Source organism: Lathyrus oleraceus, chromosome 4 (assembly GCF_024323335.1).
Source record: "Lathyrus oleraceus cultivar Zhongwan6 chromosome 4, CAAS_Psat_ZW6_1.0, whole genome shotgun sequence".
Classification (NCBI taxonomy): Eukaryota; Viridiplantae; Streptophyta; class Magnoliopsida; order Fabales; family Fabaceae; genus Lathyrus; species Lathyrus oleraceus.
In genome coordinates, this window is record NC_066582.1 from 126,078,386 (window position 1) to 126,095,277 (window position 16,892).

Here is a 16,892-nt window from a genome sequence, read left to right on the forward strand (position 1 = left end):
CATACACTCCACAAAAAATAAACAATTATAATTGATAGTAACAAATATAATTAATTGATTGAATAGTTAATGAATTATTTGATTAAATGGTATAAGTAATTAAACAATAATAATATAAACAAATGATTAATTAGGTATTAATAATAATATTAACAATATATATATGATTTTTTTAAAGATAGGAAATAAAAGAGAAACAATTATAAGTGATAATAGTAATAATATAATTAAATAATTAAATAATTAGTGGATTATTTGATTAAATGATATGAGTAAATAAATAATGATAATATAAGCAAATAATTAATTAGGTATTAATAATAATATTAATAATATCTATATAATGTTTAAGGATAAAAAATGAAAGAAAAACCAAAAAAAGAGAATAAATGGGCTTGAAATGAAAGGCCCATCAATTTGGGCGCTACTGGACAGAAAAGGGGGTGAGTTTGGAAAAAAAGATCTTTGGGCCCAACCTGGGTTGGCCCAAAGCGAGTCAGCAAGGCCTGGTCAACATATAAAAACGAAAAAATCAGAGAGAGAGAGAAAGAGAGATCATTTTTCCATTCTCACTCTCTCTCTTCCCTCTCGCCTAACAAGTTGCTCTGCAACTTAAGCGTTTCATCACCGCCACTCCCACAGCCATCCTTGACCGGAGAAGACGGTGGCGGTCGGCCAACCGCGGCGGCGCCGCCGTCTCCTCCGGCGACCAACCACCTCAAAACCAAAACTTCCAAACATGAACCTAACTTATTTTGGCCGCTCTCTCCGAATCCAACCTTGTTTTCTTCAAACTCCTTCTCCAATGTCCGGATCGGTACCCCAAAAGAAAAGAAGATCTAAACCCTAATACCCTCTCTCTTTCTCTCACGGCCAACAAACTCCGATTTAACCTAAACAGCGAAAGTCAAAACATCCAAAACCTAACCCTAAAAATCCAGATTTAAACTTCTGCAGCAATGTTTTTTGAAGAAATTGAAAGAGGGGTTTTAACCCACACGAAGAAACGAAGATGATGGCATGGAAAGGTGAATGAGAATGGGCTTACTCTTCGAAGTCAACCTCCGGCGACGCTTCCCTCCTTCACGATAAGTCCCTCGTTTCCTTCTCTTTTCCTTCTTCTTTTTGTTTTGAATATTGTTACTGCTGGTTCGAAACTTAGGGTTTTGGTTTAACAAGAAAATATTTGATTATTTTCTTCTTGATTTTCAAACAGATGTGGATTTGTTGTTTTGATATTTAAAAAAATTGATGCTTTCTTCTGGTATTATTTTAGAACGTGTTCTTGGCTTGGTTAATAATACTTTGATTTTTTTTGTTGGATTTCAAGAACAATGTCCCCCTTTTGTTAATTGATTTTGTTTATATATGTGAATTCTGCTTTTGAGATTGCTTGTTGAATCCCGTTTCCAGATTTTGTGGGACAATTACCTTATGGATTTAAGGTTGTTTTGGATTGATTATTGGGATGTATGTTTTGGCGTTTCCTTTGGTTCATTGAGTAACCAAAAAATCTGTTTATTTTGTGCTTTATTTTTCAATTTGTTTTAAGTGCTTATTTGATAAGCTGTTTTTCTCTAATCTTGAATTTGGTTTTGCAGTTGCAGGTGAAGTGATGTTGAATTGACTGAAAAGGGGCGCTGGCTTTTGGAGTTAGGGGGCACTACAAGGAGGGACCATTGGCTTTGGAAAGAAACTTTGAAGACTTGCTGCCTCAAACTGCTGGACAATCCATTGTTCAACATTTCTTCAAATTTGTTTAGCTGTAACAATTTTTGGATTCTAAATTTATGGATTGTTTGTGATATGCAGGAATCCAATTGTAACCTCCTTTTGGATACTTATATAACTATCTTTTGGATTAATAGCAAGATTTTTTATAATTTTAATTTAAGCTCTATTTAATTATGCCTTGGCCTTTTTAGAGTAACTTGTAATATTTGGATTTAATTGGAATATGATTTGGAATACCACTTGGAATATGATTTGTGCAATTAATCCTTTTTTAAAGTTTTAAACCTTGCCTTAATAATTTAATTATGTTAATCAAAAGAAAGCTTAAACTACAATTCAAACTGAAAATGGATTTGGCTCAACAATGCAATTTAATGGATTTTCAATCTGATTAACTTTAACACATTAATATTAACAAAATAAAATGTGCCAAAAAGGCCTAAGATAAAACATGTCACAAAAAATATTGCAATTTCAAACTTTGATCATAGAAACCAATTAAATACTCATGCATGTAATATCTTAATCTTAAACCAACATACTCACTTAGAAAAGATGCAAGTTTAGTTTAAGGATTTTTTATGAATGGTTTAGAGATTTGGCATATGCATTTGAGACGTGCTAATGGGTTGAGTGATCATAAAAATATCCATGGCTCTTAATACCTTACCGATAATCAAATGGATTTTGGATTAGTAATGTAAAAAGATTCAAACCAATTTTTAAATTATGGACACGTTTATGCAAATGGGCCTTTGAAACAAAGAGATCTTATGGGTAAACCACAATGGGCTTTGTTATCCAAAAATGCACATACCATCCCATGCTTCAGTAAAAACAAATGCAGCTGATATTTTCTTAAGGATCTTAACAGATGAAAAATGTCATTGAAGACTTGATGTCACCAAGGGCTGAGAAACCTTAAGATGAAGCTTATGTCTTAAGATAAGATACATGTCTTATAACATTGGGTAGTGAATGCTGGTTGAAGATTTTTCTTTACCCAAACAAAATTGGGGTATGACACCCCCCCCCTGTCGCATCGCGCGAAAAACCGGCGGGAAAGAAAGAACAGCAGAGCCGCCACCGTGCGTTATTTATCCCAAAAGAGGGAAAGGAAACGCTCAGAGTAAACCTGGGAAAGAACATGGTCTCGCGACCAAAGAGTATGGGTTCGGGAGTCGGTTATGCGAAGGGAAGGTATTAGCACCCCTACGCATCCGTAGTACTCTACGGGATCCACGCACAAAAGAAAGGAAAATTGGTTGCTAAACGCTGCTCAAATACTCACACACACTGGCTGAAAGAAACGCAAGAAACTGACTGAAACTGACTCGGCAGGATGTCGCATCCTGGGCCTACTTAGTCTATCAGGCATAGACATCAGAGTCGAAGTAGTTCGGACTGGGGAAACGACACATGCTCGCTAGGATATCGCATCCTATGCATACGTATCTTCTCGGACGAGAGAAGAATCAGAGCATTCGTAGCTCGGCTGACACGCGCACAAACAAACACAGGCAAACGTGGAGCCCGACTGCCAATCACTGGACTTACATCGGCATCCGAACCAAAACGCACTCAAGAGGGCAAACATGGAGCCTGAATGCCAATTGCTGGACTTACATCAGCATCCGAACCAAACACACGCACACTGGAACCTAAATGCCACTCGATGGACTTACATCAGCTTCCAAGCACACAACAACACAACAAGTTAATAGGGAGTCGGGGACTCGAGCCTATAACTGTCAAGCACACACTCAAACAGACAGACAACAAATTGCTAAGGAGTCAGGCACTCGAGCCTAGCAACTGTCAGACAACACACACAAAAAGAAAAAGGGCGCCCGGAGAGATCAGCTCAATCTCCTGCCTACATACTTCATCTGGTATGAAGATCAGGGCGATGTAGTTCCCCTACGCAGGGATAAAGGACTAGCCTAACCAGATAACAGAGGGAGACACAACTAGGGAGACTACGACTCGAGCCTAGATGTTATCATGCAAATCATCCCTAAGTTAAGGTTTCTAGCTAAATGGCACAAGGGCCAACCTATCCTAAGCATGGCTCGCACAGGAAGCAAGCCACACACACTTAACTTGCACAGGAAGCAAGCCAAGCAAAACCTAACTTGCACAGGAAGCAAGTCTAAACTAATCCTAACTTGCACAGGAAGCAAGTCAAACAATCCTATCTTGCACAGGAAGCAAGTCAAACAATCCTACAAGCACAGATAGCACACGCTATACACAAACAAGTGGCTCAAACAAGGGTTGGGTTTTAGTCAAGGGGTCACATCAACCTCGACAAACAAACCTCTGGAATGGGGTGAGTGTTGCTCTTAACCTTGCCATTGAGAGACTAAGGTGAAGCAGATGAAAGGTGATGAGGGGTGTGCCTCATTGCTTCTATCCCTGGCCAGGGAGAGCATTTGACAAGAATGTGTGGGTCCAGAAAGGGGGAACCCTTCTACACATTTGAAACTGACTCAACTGTACAGTTGTACAAGATCTTGGGTTTGTATCTGAAATGCATCAACACAGTGGTGTGAGCAAAGCAGATGACACACTGAATAGTGGGGGATAGATTGCATATCCCTACCTTCCACCAATTGCCTCTTCACTTAGGAGGTCTTTGACTCTATGCAAGGACAAAGTTAAACAGTCACAAACATTGCCTCTTAAGGAGGACTTCAGACAGTTGCCTGGCCAAGTAACAGGCCAGGTCTTCCAGACTACATGAAGACAAAGAGACATACCTCAATGCAAATTGCTTATACAAGCAAAGCAAAGCAAAAAGTTCACAAGGAACTAAGCAACTAAAGCACCTGAAACAGTCAAGTAGATGTTAGTATGCAACTTCAAACAAAACAAACAGAAACAGACACCAATAGTCAATTAGGGGCACATGGATGTGCAAGGCACAAGGCTTTAGGCATGTGAGCCAAGCCGCCTACAAAACAAAGAGGTTAGACAATGATACTTGAGTAAGCTCAATCAAAAGAATTGGTCTTAATGGCCATTTGATGGTCAACCTGAAAACACAAACTCAAAGGTGAGTAACAGGACCACTAGGGCAGGCCTAGGGTCAAAAGTGAATGAGAAAGTCCAAACAGAAAGGGGTAAGTATCCAAAATCATGTTCAAACAATTAGGAAACAAAACCAATTGGGTTCACATTCATATCAATCATCATCATCATTTCATGAACCATTTAGGTCAAAACATGGCAAACAGGAGCTCATAGAAGTCAACAGCAAGACTTGCATCAAAAGCAATCTAAACATTTTCCAAAAATCATCAAATAAATCATGATCAAACCTAACACATAGCATGGTAAGCATGTCAAATTTCATCCCATTTGGGCAAGTGGAAGGCAGTCAATGAAAATCAGAAAGTCAAAGCCAATTTGAACATGCTCAAAGAAGTCAACCAAACATGCATCTACTTAGAAAAATCATAAGTCAAGAATGGTGTATGATAAATGAGTGGGATCAAAACCATGGCAAAGATGAGGATGTCCAGTTATCTCATGCAAAATTTCATGTCCATCCAATAAAGTATGAGAATTTCACAAATGAAATGGGAACATGTGTCACACAAAGTCAACATTTGACTAGGCAGGGAGGAAAAATCTCAAACAAATGGAAAATAGTTCAAATAAATCCAAGAAAATTCACATGTAATCTAGACATACAAGAGTAGGTTCATGCAAAATTTGGGATCAATTGGAGGTCAAGAAGCATGGCTATGAAAATCATGAAGTTGGACATCAATGGTGTGACACAAATTGTCACACCCTAATTCAAAAAATCATAACTCACAAACCACAAATGATAAATTCACAAACTCTACACCAAAATCACCATGAGTGTGTCTAGTTTAAACACAAAAAATTTGGGAGCCATTTGATAAAGTATCACCATTTCACAAATGTTTTGGCAAAGTGTACAAAATATGGTCACATAAACAAAGCCCTAGTACATTTAATTTTCCATATGAGCACAATTTGAATAAAAATGCTTATAAAAAACTAGATGAAAAATGGAAAATAATGCAAAAAGTCCCATCCCAATTGGATCATCCCTTAATTATTTGTGAATTTTTGAAGTTTGTATGAAATAAAAGATGAAAATGCAAGGAAATGTTATTGATTAATTATTTAATAAATATACATAAAAAAAAAGAGAGAAAGCGACACATGTCGCGCAGTGGAGCGCTATCGTTCCAAGTGAATGGGATTCAGGATCCCCAACAGTGGGGCCCACGGCCACTTGCATTAATGCCTGGCCCACGGTCACTTCGGTACAGCATGTTCCCAACATCAATTGCCATGTTTTCCTTTACGCAGCAACAGCAGTGACAATTTAAGGGGATTTTAAATCCCAGCCAGCGGGACCCACGTCCTGTAACACGTCCGCATGGCCTATTCCCTCAACCAATCAATGTGTTTCATTTAGAAACACAATGCACAGCCAGCAAGTGCCCCTAGGATGTACGGCGCGGCAAGGAAAGAAAAGGAAAAAGGAAAAACAATGGTAGCAGCAACATACAGTATTCACATTTGCAGAAAAAACATTGGCAGTAGCAACAAGTTCATCAGCATAAACCCAGGCCAAAACTTTTCCTCTCCAAATTCAAAAACAAAAACACCAAAATGTTCATTTAAATACGCACATCCATAATCCAACCTTCATATTCACTAAATCAACTTATTGTGGAAGAATTAAACACAAACATATTTGAGTATGAAACTTAAAATCCATATATTTCTCTCAATATGCAACCGTTTTTCACAAAATTTACATCTATAGAATCAGGGTGAAAGGAACCTCATGATTATATGCTTATAAACAAGAAATAAGCCACGCGAAATCTGACCTTTAAGGAACAACAGCCATGGAATCTGCGATTTCAAAGCTCCATATGTGAAAACAGGAGTGCATTTACGCTTCAATGGATGAATGAAATGAAGATTACGACTCAGTTATGATCCCTTTCCGCGAATGCTCCAACTGTTTTGTGAATCCTCAAGCTCATGACAGCTGCAATTTCTACTCATCTTGCTCGAAAAATGCTTCAACAGGTCCTCATCTGCACTTGAATTAGTGATTGGAGTATAATACCTTCAGGAAAGATCAAGGTTTGAAGCAAAAAGTTGGAAAAAGGTCCTTGAGATTTTTTGAGAATGAATGGATTTCTGAGTTTTTGAGGCGGCTGCTAGTGTTTTCTATTGACAGAAGAATGATATTAAGGTCTGCTGTTGGTGAAACAATCCGTGGCCAAGCTCAGTTCTCTTGAAGTTTTTTGACTGGTTTTTGCAAAAGTGTAAAAGATGATATTTTTTAGAATCAGTGAATTCTGTGTTGCAATCTGTTTGATGCTGCCACTAATGTTTCAAAAGTGACAGAAAATCCATGATAAAATCTCTGTTATGTGATGTGGTACAAAGGATGGTTTATGGAAGTATGGGTGGATTTAGTGAAAACATGTACTTTTCTTCCAAAATTCAAGCAAGCAAGGAATGGCTTTTCTGTTGGTTTTAGGCTGCAAAATGAGGCTCCAATTGACAGCAAAATGATGCATAATGCTGCTGTTCTTTTGAGGTACAAGGCATGGTATGGAGTAGCATGGTTTAGCATGATGAAAGTGTCCTTTTGTTCCAAATTTCAAGCAAGCTAAGCATGGATACATGTACTGCATAATTTGACTTTGCAAACACATTCTAAATGACATTTATGAGCTGTTCCAATTGGCCAAATGTTGAAAAAATGTTTAAATCAAAAAGTCAACTCTTGGTCAAACTTACATTTAAATGAAAAAGGTCAAAATATGCCATTTTGATTGGTGAAGTTTTGGCACATGAAATTTATATTTTTGGAAAGAGGGGATCAAATGTGACTTGTAGGAAAAAACCCCACCAAAATTGGCCAAACGGTTTGGGAGATATGGCCCTCTGAAGTTCAAGATTTTCTGAAATCGATTCGATCATAACTTGCCAACCACACATGGGAATTGAGAGTTCTAGGACTTTTTGGAAATGGGAGAACAAGATCTTCAACTTTCATGTTGGGCAAAAATTCATTTGAGGCTTGTATCAAGATGTAAGTTTGAGGATCAAAACTTTCCATTTTTGGTAAGTTTCAATTACAGGCCCAGTTTCCATTTTGGAAAATTTTTGATCTGGCTTCAAATTCTTCCATGATGGTGTTTGGCATGATCTATGATGACTATTTGGACATGAATGAACTCTCACAAACCAATTCCAATCATCCAATCACTGATTAAATGGACAGTTGACCAACAGTTGACTTTTAGGGTTTCTGACTGATTATGCATTGACTGATGACTTCCAAACCCTGATTCCTTGAGAACTTGACTTCAAATGATGTCCCAAGTTGTATGAACTCTTGATTATTGATCATGATGCCCAAATTCCACAAGAATGACCACCATCCACTGCTTTGACTGACAATTGACTTTTTTAGGGTTTTTGACTGTCTATGTATGAACTGATGATTTCCAAGTCTTCAACCCTTGACCAAAATACTTCAAATAGACCTCCAAGCCATGTGAACTTGTTGGACAAACCCCAAGGCCTTGGTTCAATGAGAAATTCCTTTGCTTGCTTGGTTGACTGATCAGGAGATTAGTTTGACCTAATTCTTGATTGCTTGCACTTGAGGCAACTGAGGGACAATGCAAATGCTATGCAATGGATCATGATATGCTATGACCTAATATGAAATTGTATGTATAATGATAGGTGCAAATTTGAGGTGCTACAGCTGCCCCTATTCAATCAGCTGGGAACCCGAACGGATGATAGCAACGGCTGTCAGACTTTTAGGGTAAACAGGGATTGAATACCAAAGGACCGTAGAATTTGCACAGACTGGATATAATACAAAAGAACCACGTCATTTACCGATGACAAACTGCATGACAGCTTCAGAAAAGCAAAACCATTTACCGATGGTTAGAAACTGGGAACTTGATATTTACCGATATCAACTTCAGCAAGACCATTTACCGATGGCGGCTGGGGAAAACAAACTTCTGAAAATCAAAACCATTTACCGATGGTTAAAATTGGAAACTTTGATATTTACCGATATCAACTTCAGCACGACCATTTACCGATGGCTGCTGGGAAACAGATTGATGTTGAAATGAAGCCAGACCATTTACCGATGGTGGCTTCAAAGAAACCTGACATTTACCGATGTCAACTTAGCAAGACCATTTACCGATGGTTAGAACTGGGACCTTGATATTTACCGATATCAACTTCAGCACGACCATTTACCGATGGCTGCTGGGAAACAGATCTGATGCAGAAAGGAAGCAAGACCATTTACCGATGGTGGCTTCAAAGAAACTGGACATTTACCGATGTCAACTTAGCAAGACCATTTACTGATGGCTGCTGCAAATGGGGATCTGATATTTACCGATATCGAAGAAAACTGGGCCATTTACCGATGGCATCTCCGCTTGGGGAGGAACAAAATCTTTGTGGTGTAATCAGACAAGATGTTTACCGACGACTTCTGGGGATTTTGATTTTATTGACCAGACATTTACCGATGACTGGGATGAGACTCGATGTTTACCGACATCGAAAGATGATGTTTACCGACATCCAAAGAAATGACCAGACATTTACCGATGACTGGGAATGAGACTCGATGTTTACCGACACCGAAACAATGGCGTTTACCGACACCAAAAAGAATGACCAGACATTTACTGATGACTGGGATGAGAAATTTATTGGTGAGAGACAAACAAATATTCGCAACTGGAAACCAGATAGGACATTTACAGATGACTCTACTGGGGATTTCTAGCTGGGGATTTGTCAGACATTTACCGATGACTGAGGAAAAGACTCGATGTTTACCGACATCGAAAGATGATGTTTACCGACATCAAAAAAAATGACCAGACATTTACCGATGACTGGAGTGAGACTCGATGTTTACCGACACCGAAACAATGGTGTTTACCGACACCAAAAATGATGACCAGACATTTACCGATGACTGGAGAGAAAACTCGATGTTTATAGACACCGAAACAATGGTGTTTACCGACACCAAAAAATGATGACCAGACATTTACCGATGACTGGATAAAATATCCGATGTTTACAGACACCGAAACAATGGTGTTTACCGACACCAAAAAATGATGACCAGACATTTACCGATGACTGGAGAGAAAACTCGATGTTTACAGACACCGAAACAATGGTGTTTACCGACACCAAAAGTGATGACCAGACATTTACCGATGACTGGATAAAATATCCGATGTTTACAGACACCGAAACAATGGTGTTTACCGACACCAAAAGTGATGACCAGACATTTACAGATGACTGGGAAGAAAACCGATGTTTACAGACACCGAAACAATGGTGTTTACCGACACCAAACAAAAGAAACACACGCGGGTGCTAACACGACACTTACCGGTATCACAAGAATGACACCTTAGATATGTCAAGGCAAGGTTGACCACTTGCTGGGGGTCTCACTGAGGAGAAACAAACTTTCTGTCACCAACGGGTGAGGTAGTAAACCTTCGTGGAGATACCAATCCTGAACGCTGTCAAGAGCAACTGTAGCAGACTTGTTGTGCTAATGAAATGATCCGCCTCTGCCGGGGATATGGTCTGGTGAATTTAACACATGAAATGCATATGTTTGAATTTTTCTATGGCGTAATGCTCCATATTGAATGGAAATGCTACGCGATTTGAGGATGCGATGATTACTACATGCAAAATGCAAATGATGAAAAACTCCGGCTGGGGAGCCAAAATGATCAGATACTCTGACTCTGTGGGGAGACTCCTCTTGGGGAAATATTCTGCGGGGAATTCTGCTTGAGGAATGGTAAAGCGACTTCACACTCGTGTTGAAGCATAACACTGCTGCTGGGGAAAGGTAAACTCCGCTGGGGATATCCTTCAGTCCACGGGTAGAATAAATGCTGGAGATAAAATTCAATGAACCTGCCTCACTCGGGGAGGAAATGGCAAATACAGGCCGGCTGGGGATAGGCAATCCTTAGATCTGTTGGGGAATAGAGGGCACTATCCACAGACGTCTTCGCGGGGGAACATAGCTCTGATAGCTTCCAAACTTGCTTGGGGAAAATATCTGCTAAGGAAGCGTCCTCACAGATGCCAATCTGAAAAACAGCGCAACAAAATGCCCCAGGGGGATACATGGACAAGATACGCTCAAGTGTCCTCAACATTCAAAATGATTTTCAAATGTTTCATTTTTCTGCATGTTATTGTATAGCCTCCATGTTTTACATATGCAATGCTTATCAAAAATCCGGACATTTTGCAAACAAAACAGTAAAAATAAAAACAAGAGAGCTATTTATCTGAATAACGACTTTTATTGATTGAAAATGTGCCTGAAGAGGCAAATACATTGGGAAGCAATTCCTAGAAAGAGGTAACTGCGTACAAAAGGAAAAAATCTATCCTAATGGCAACGTGAACACGACATCCACTATTTCCCAATTCTGTTATAACTCACAGATCATCAGTTTTCCTCCCAACTCCTTGCTTTCTGAGAAGAATGACTGGACAGATCACATCTTTCGAGATGGCAGACGACAAAGCTTGATGAAGCACAGACAACTCAGACTGTAGTCTTCGCTTTAATCCCTAATTTTTTTCTGGATCGCCCTTTCGGGTTTTCAATCCACCGGGATACCCATTTTTGCCTAAGCCGCCCTTGCGGGTTTTCGACTTACCGGGTGTACAATTCTTTTCATTTTATCCCTAATTTTTGCCCGAACCTTTTCTTTCTGTTTTTTTGGTTCGACGGGATGCCCATTTTTTGCCTGGACTCTTTTTCTTTTTTGCCCAGCGGGTCAATTTATGCGAAGTATTTTTTGACTACATCTGAGTTGACAGGAGATGGAAAATCTTCACCATCCATAGTTGTAAGCATCAAGGCTCCACCGGAGAAGACCTTCTTCACGACATACGGACCTTCATAATTAGGAGTCCACTTGCCCCTGTTATCTGTACCGGGAGGGAGGATCCTCTTCAAAACTAGATCACCGATCTGATAGCTTCGAGGACGCACTTTCTGATCAAAGGCTCGTTTCATCCTTCTCTGATACAACTGTCCATGGCATACAGCTGCTAGCCGTCTCTCCTCGATAAGGCTCAACTCGTTAAACCTTGTTCGAATCCACTCGGCTTCGTCCAGTTCGACGTCCAATAAAACTCTCAGAGAAGGAATCTCCACTTCAACAGGTAGGACAGCTTCCATACCATACACAAGGGAGTAAGGGGTTGCCCCGGTCGACGTACGTACTGAGGTACGGTACCCATGCAAAGCGAAAGGCAGCATCTCATGCCAATCCTTGTACGTGACGACCATCTTCTGCACAATCTTCTTGATATTCTTGTTTGCCGCTTCTACAGCACCATTCATCTTCGGTCTGTAAGGAGAAGAATTGTGATGTTCAATCTTGAAATCTTTACAAAGCTCTTTCATCATCTTGTTGTTGAGATTCGAACCATTGTCAGTGATGATTCTCTCAGGAACTCCATAACGACAGATGATTTCTTTCTTGATGAACCGGGTAACCACTTGTTTGGTGACGTTAGCATAGGAAGCTGCTTCCACCCATTTGGTGAAATAGTCAATCGCAACCAAGATGAAGCGATGTCCGTTCGAAGCAGTGGGCTCAATCTTCCCGATCATATCAATGCCCCACATGGCAAACGGCCAAGGCGAATTCATGATATTCAGAGGGCTTGGTGGTACGTGCACCTTATCAGCATAGATTTGACACTTATGGCACTTCCGAGCATACTTGAAACAATCGGATTCCATAGTCATCCAGTAATAACCCGCTCTCAACAATTTCTTAGCCATTGCATGTCCGCCGGCATGAGTACCGAAGGAACCTTCATGAACTTCTTGCATTAACATGTCTGCCTCGGGTCTGTCCACGCATCTGAGCAAGACCATGTCAAAGTTTCTCTTATACAACACATCATCCTGATTCAAATAGAAGCTTCCAGCTAGCCTCCTCAGGGTTTTCTTGTCATTCTTCGACGCACCTTCAGGATACTCCTGAGTCTTTAGGAAGTTCTTGATGTCATAATACCACGGCTTCTCATCAATCACAACAGACTCGGCTGCAAACACATACGCAGGCCTCTCGAGTCGATTCACCGCAACATGTGGCACATGATTCCACCAATGAACTTTGATCATAGACGACAAAGTAGCCAAGGCATCAGCCATCTGATTCTCATCCCGGGGGACATGATACAACTTCACCTTCTTGAAGAACGTCAGTATTCTTCTGGTGTAATCTCTATACGGAATCAAATGCGGCTGATTCGTATTCCAATCTCCATTGACTTGATTGACCACTAGAGCTGAATCTCCCAAATATATCAAGTGTTTTGATCCTCAGATCAATGGCTTCTTCTATCCCCATGATACAAGCCTCATACTCAGCTTCGTTGTTGGTGACGTCAAACGTCAATCTGGCAGAAAAAGGTATATGAGCACCTTTAGGATTGATCAATACTGCCCCAACACCATTACCATTCATATTCACAGCCCCATCAAACATCAGTGTCCATTTGTCATCTGGATCCGGTCCTTCCTCGACAAGAGGCTCTTCGCAATCTTTCATCTTAAGATACATGATGTCTTCATCAGGGAATTCAAACATCATAGGCTGATAATCTTCAATCGGTTGTTCGGCAAGATAGTCTGACAGAATACTACCTTTGATAGCCTTTTGTGACGTGTACTGAATATCATATTCTGTTAGAATCATCTGCCAACGGGCAACACGTCCGGTGAGAGCTGGTTTCTCAAAGATGTATTTCACTGGATCCATCTTAGAAATCAACAAGGTAGTATGGTTCAACATATACTGTCTTAGTCGGCGAGCAGCCCAGGCCAAAGCACAACAAGTTTTCTCGAGCAGTGAATATCTTGTTTCACAGTCGGTAAACTTTTTGCTAAGGTAGTATATGGCATGCTCTTTTCGACCAGACTCGTCATGCTGTCCCAATACACACCCCATCGAGTTCTCAGTCACTGACAGATACATTATCAGAGGTCTCCCTGGAACTGGAGGTATAAGGATTGGAGGTTTCTGTAAATACTCTTTTATCTTGTCAAAGGCTTTCTGACAATCATCATTCCACTTGATCGCTTGATTCTTTCTGAGCAGTTTGAAAATTGGTTCACACGTAGCAGTTAGGTGAGATATAAACCTTGCAATATAGTTCAACCTCCCTAAAAACCCACGGACTTGCTTCTCCGTTTTCGGTTCAGGCATCTCCTGAATAGCTTTGACTTTAGCTGGATCAACCTCAATCCCTTTCTCACTGACAATGAAGCCTAAGAGCTTCCCTGATCTCACCCCAAACGTACACTTGTTCGGATTCAACCTCAGCTTGAACTTTCTCAACCGGTCAAACAGCTTCTGCAAATTAACCAGGTGCTCCTCTTCTGTCTGCGACTTCGCAATCATATCGTCCACGTACACTTCAATTTCTTTGTGCATCATGTCATGAAAGAGAGTCGTCATTGCCCTCTCATAGGTAGCACCAGCATTCTTCAGCCCAAATGGCATCACCTTATAGCAGAACGTGCCCCAAGGTGTAATGAACGTCGTCTTTTCCATATCCTCTGGCGCCATCTTGATCTGATTATATCCAGAGAAACCATCCATGAAAGAGAATACCGAGGATTGAGCCGTATTATCAACCAATACATCAATGTGAGGTAATGGGAAATCATCTTTCGGACTCGCTCTATTCAAATCCCGGTAATCGACACACATTCTGACTTTACCATCCTTCTTCGGCACAGGAACGATGTTGGCCACCCACGGTGGATAACTGGTAACAGCCAGAAAACCTGCATCCCACTGCTTCTGAACCTCTTCCTTGATCTTAGTTGCCATGTCAGGACTCGTTCTACGAAGCTTCTGCTTGACCGAAGGACATCCTTCCCTAAGAGGTAATCGATGCATCACAATGTCTGTATCTAAACCAGGCATATCTTGATACGACCAGGCGAACACTTCCACATATTCTCTCAGCATCTCAATCAGCCTCCTCTTGACAGAGTCCTCTAAAGCAGCCCCAATCTTGATTTCTCTTTTGGCGTCTTCAGTACCCAGATTAATAGTTTCCAACTCCTCCTGATGAGGTTGGATGACCCTTTCCTCCTGCTTCAGTAATCTGGCCAATTCTGCAGGGAGTTCACAGTCTTCCTCACTCTCCTCTTCAGCTTGGTAGATGGGATTATCGAAATCATACTGAGCCATAACAGAACTGTTCATAGTGAATGCCATAAGATCGCTTCTGCATGTTTGATGCTTTGTTTTAGAAAAAGAGTTCAATAAAGTCACAAAAACAAAAAACATTGCCATTTTTATTGTTTTGAAAAAAGTGAAAACAGAAAACAGAAAGACAGGGATCACAAATTTGTTCAAAAAATGTCCTTCATTAATGATAATCATTAAAACATGATGAGGCCCTACAAAATGAATCACTACGCCTTGGGCAGAACGTAGGATTTTCATGCAAAATGACAAAACAACAGAAAATTACTTTGTCAGAAGAGTAACTTGAACCACTTCTTCAGCCGTCCAGTTGTTGATAGACCCCCCTGGTGCACACGGGCGAACCCAGTTGTCCAAATCACAATCACTGTCACAGTCTTCACTACCGGTTGCAGAGACGTCGCCATGATTCATCAGCCCAGCGCTGGTGAAGGTACTCGGACCCGCTTGACCATTCTGCTCTGCTTGGAGAGGCTCATAACCAACGCCAAATTTGTCTTCTTTAACCGGCAAATCCACCATCTTGCCCCAGCCTTCAGCTTTGCCAGAATCAACAACCTCCTTAGCCTGCTTGTAAGAAGTAATTGAAACACCTGGCTTTCTCTGCTCAGCGTACGCCACTTTCTCAAGAGCCACAGTCTCAAATGCCTGGCACAAGGTTTCGTGGATCTCGCCATCCACCTCAACATATTTGAACGAGGATAGATGACTCACCAGAATCTCTTCTTCACCGCACACAGTCACAATCTGACCGTTCCAGACATACTTGAGCTTTTGATGGAGAGTCGACGAGACTGCCCCTGCTGCATGAATCCATGGACGCCCCAACAAACAACTATAGGCAGGCTGGATGTCCATAACATAGAAGATGATATCGAATACCTCAGGACCTATCTTCACAGGCAAGGTAACTTCTCCACACACAGAACGTTTGGAACCGTCGAAAGCACGAACGATCAGGTCACTGGGATTAAGCACAAACCCTTCCGCATCAATCTTCCTCAGAATCTGCTTAGGCAACACATTCAGCGACGACCCGGTGTCTACCAATACGTGAGACAACACTGCCCCCTTGCACTCCATGGTGATGTGCAAGGCTTTGTTATGGTTTCGCCCCTCAGGCGGTAAGTCCAAGTTGGTGAAACCCACACCATGCCTGGTGCTCACATTGGCCATCACACCCTCCAGTTGATTGACAGAAATCTCCTGAGGCACGTAAGCCAGATTCAACATCTTTAGCAAGGCATTACGGTGTGCTTCAGAGCACATTAACAGTGAAAGTATAGAAATCTTGGACGGAGTTTGATTCAACTGATCTACAATCTTGTAGTCACTCTTCTTGATTATCTTCATAAACTCCTCCACATCTTTCTCGAATGACCCCTCGGGCGCTTCCTTCTGGACAGGTTCTTCCTCAACCACAGCTTGCTTCCCCTTTGCTTTGGCGAGAGCTTCAGCATTATTGTCCCTCAAAGGCTGCGGTGCAAACAGACGACCGCTTCTGGTAAAACCTCCTGGACCCCCTACATTATCCACAGCCGGACCAACACTTGTAGGAACTCTATTCGGTACACCAATTGTCACTGGAGTTTGATTCACTGGTCTTGTCTGACTTTCAGCCCTTCTGTAACTGCGGTGAGCATTATCATACTTCCACGGCACGGCTCTACTATTCTCAACAGCCCTTCTTCCAGACGCAACGATAGTAGTTGGAGCACTGATGGTTACAGGCACGGGAATGGTAACTGGGGTACCATTTGCTGCAGGTGCACTGACGACCCTTGG

At 41.1% G+C, this 16,892-nt stretch overlaps 1 protein-coding gene across 1 annotated transcript in view; it reads right to left on the reverse strand.

The window, feature by feature from the left end:
- Positions 1-569: 569 nt before the first annotated feature.
- The window catches only part of LOC127136335 (casein kinase 1-like protein 10), a 115,261-nt gene continuing 98,938 nt past the window's right edge, over positions 570-16,892 (reverse strand). Inside the window, exon 9 of the mRNA XM_051062912.1 lies at positions 570-797. Coding sequence (XP_050918869.1) covers positions 570-797 — 228 coding nt within the window. The remainder of the gene's footprint in view (positions 798-16,892) is intronic.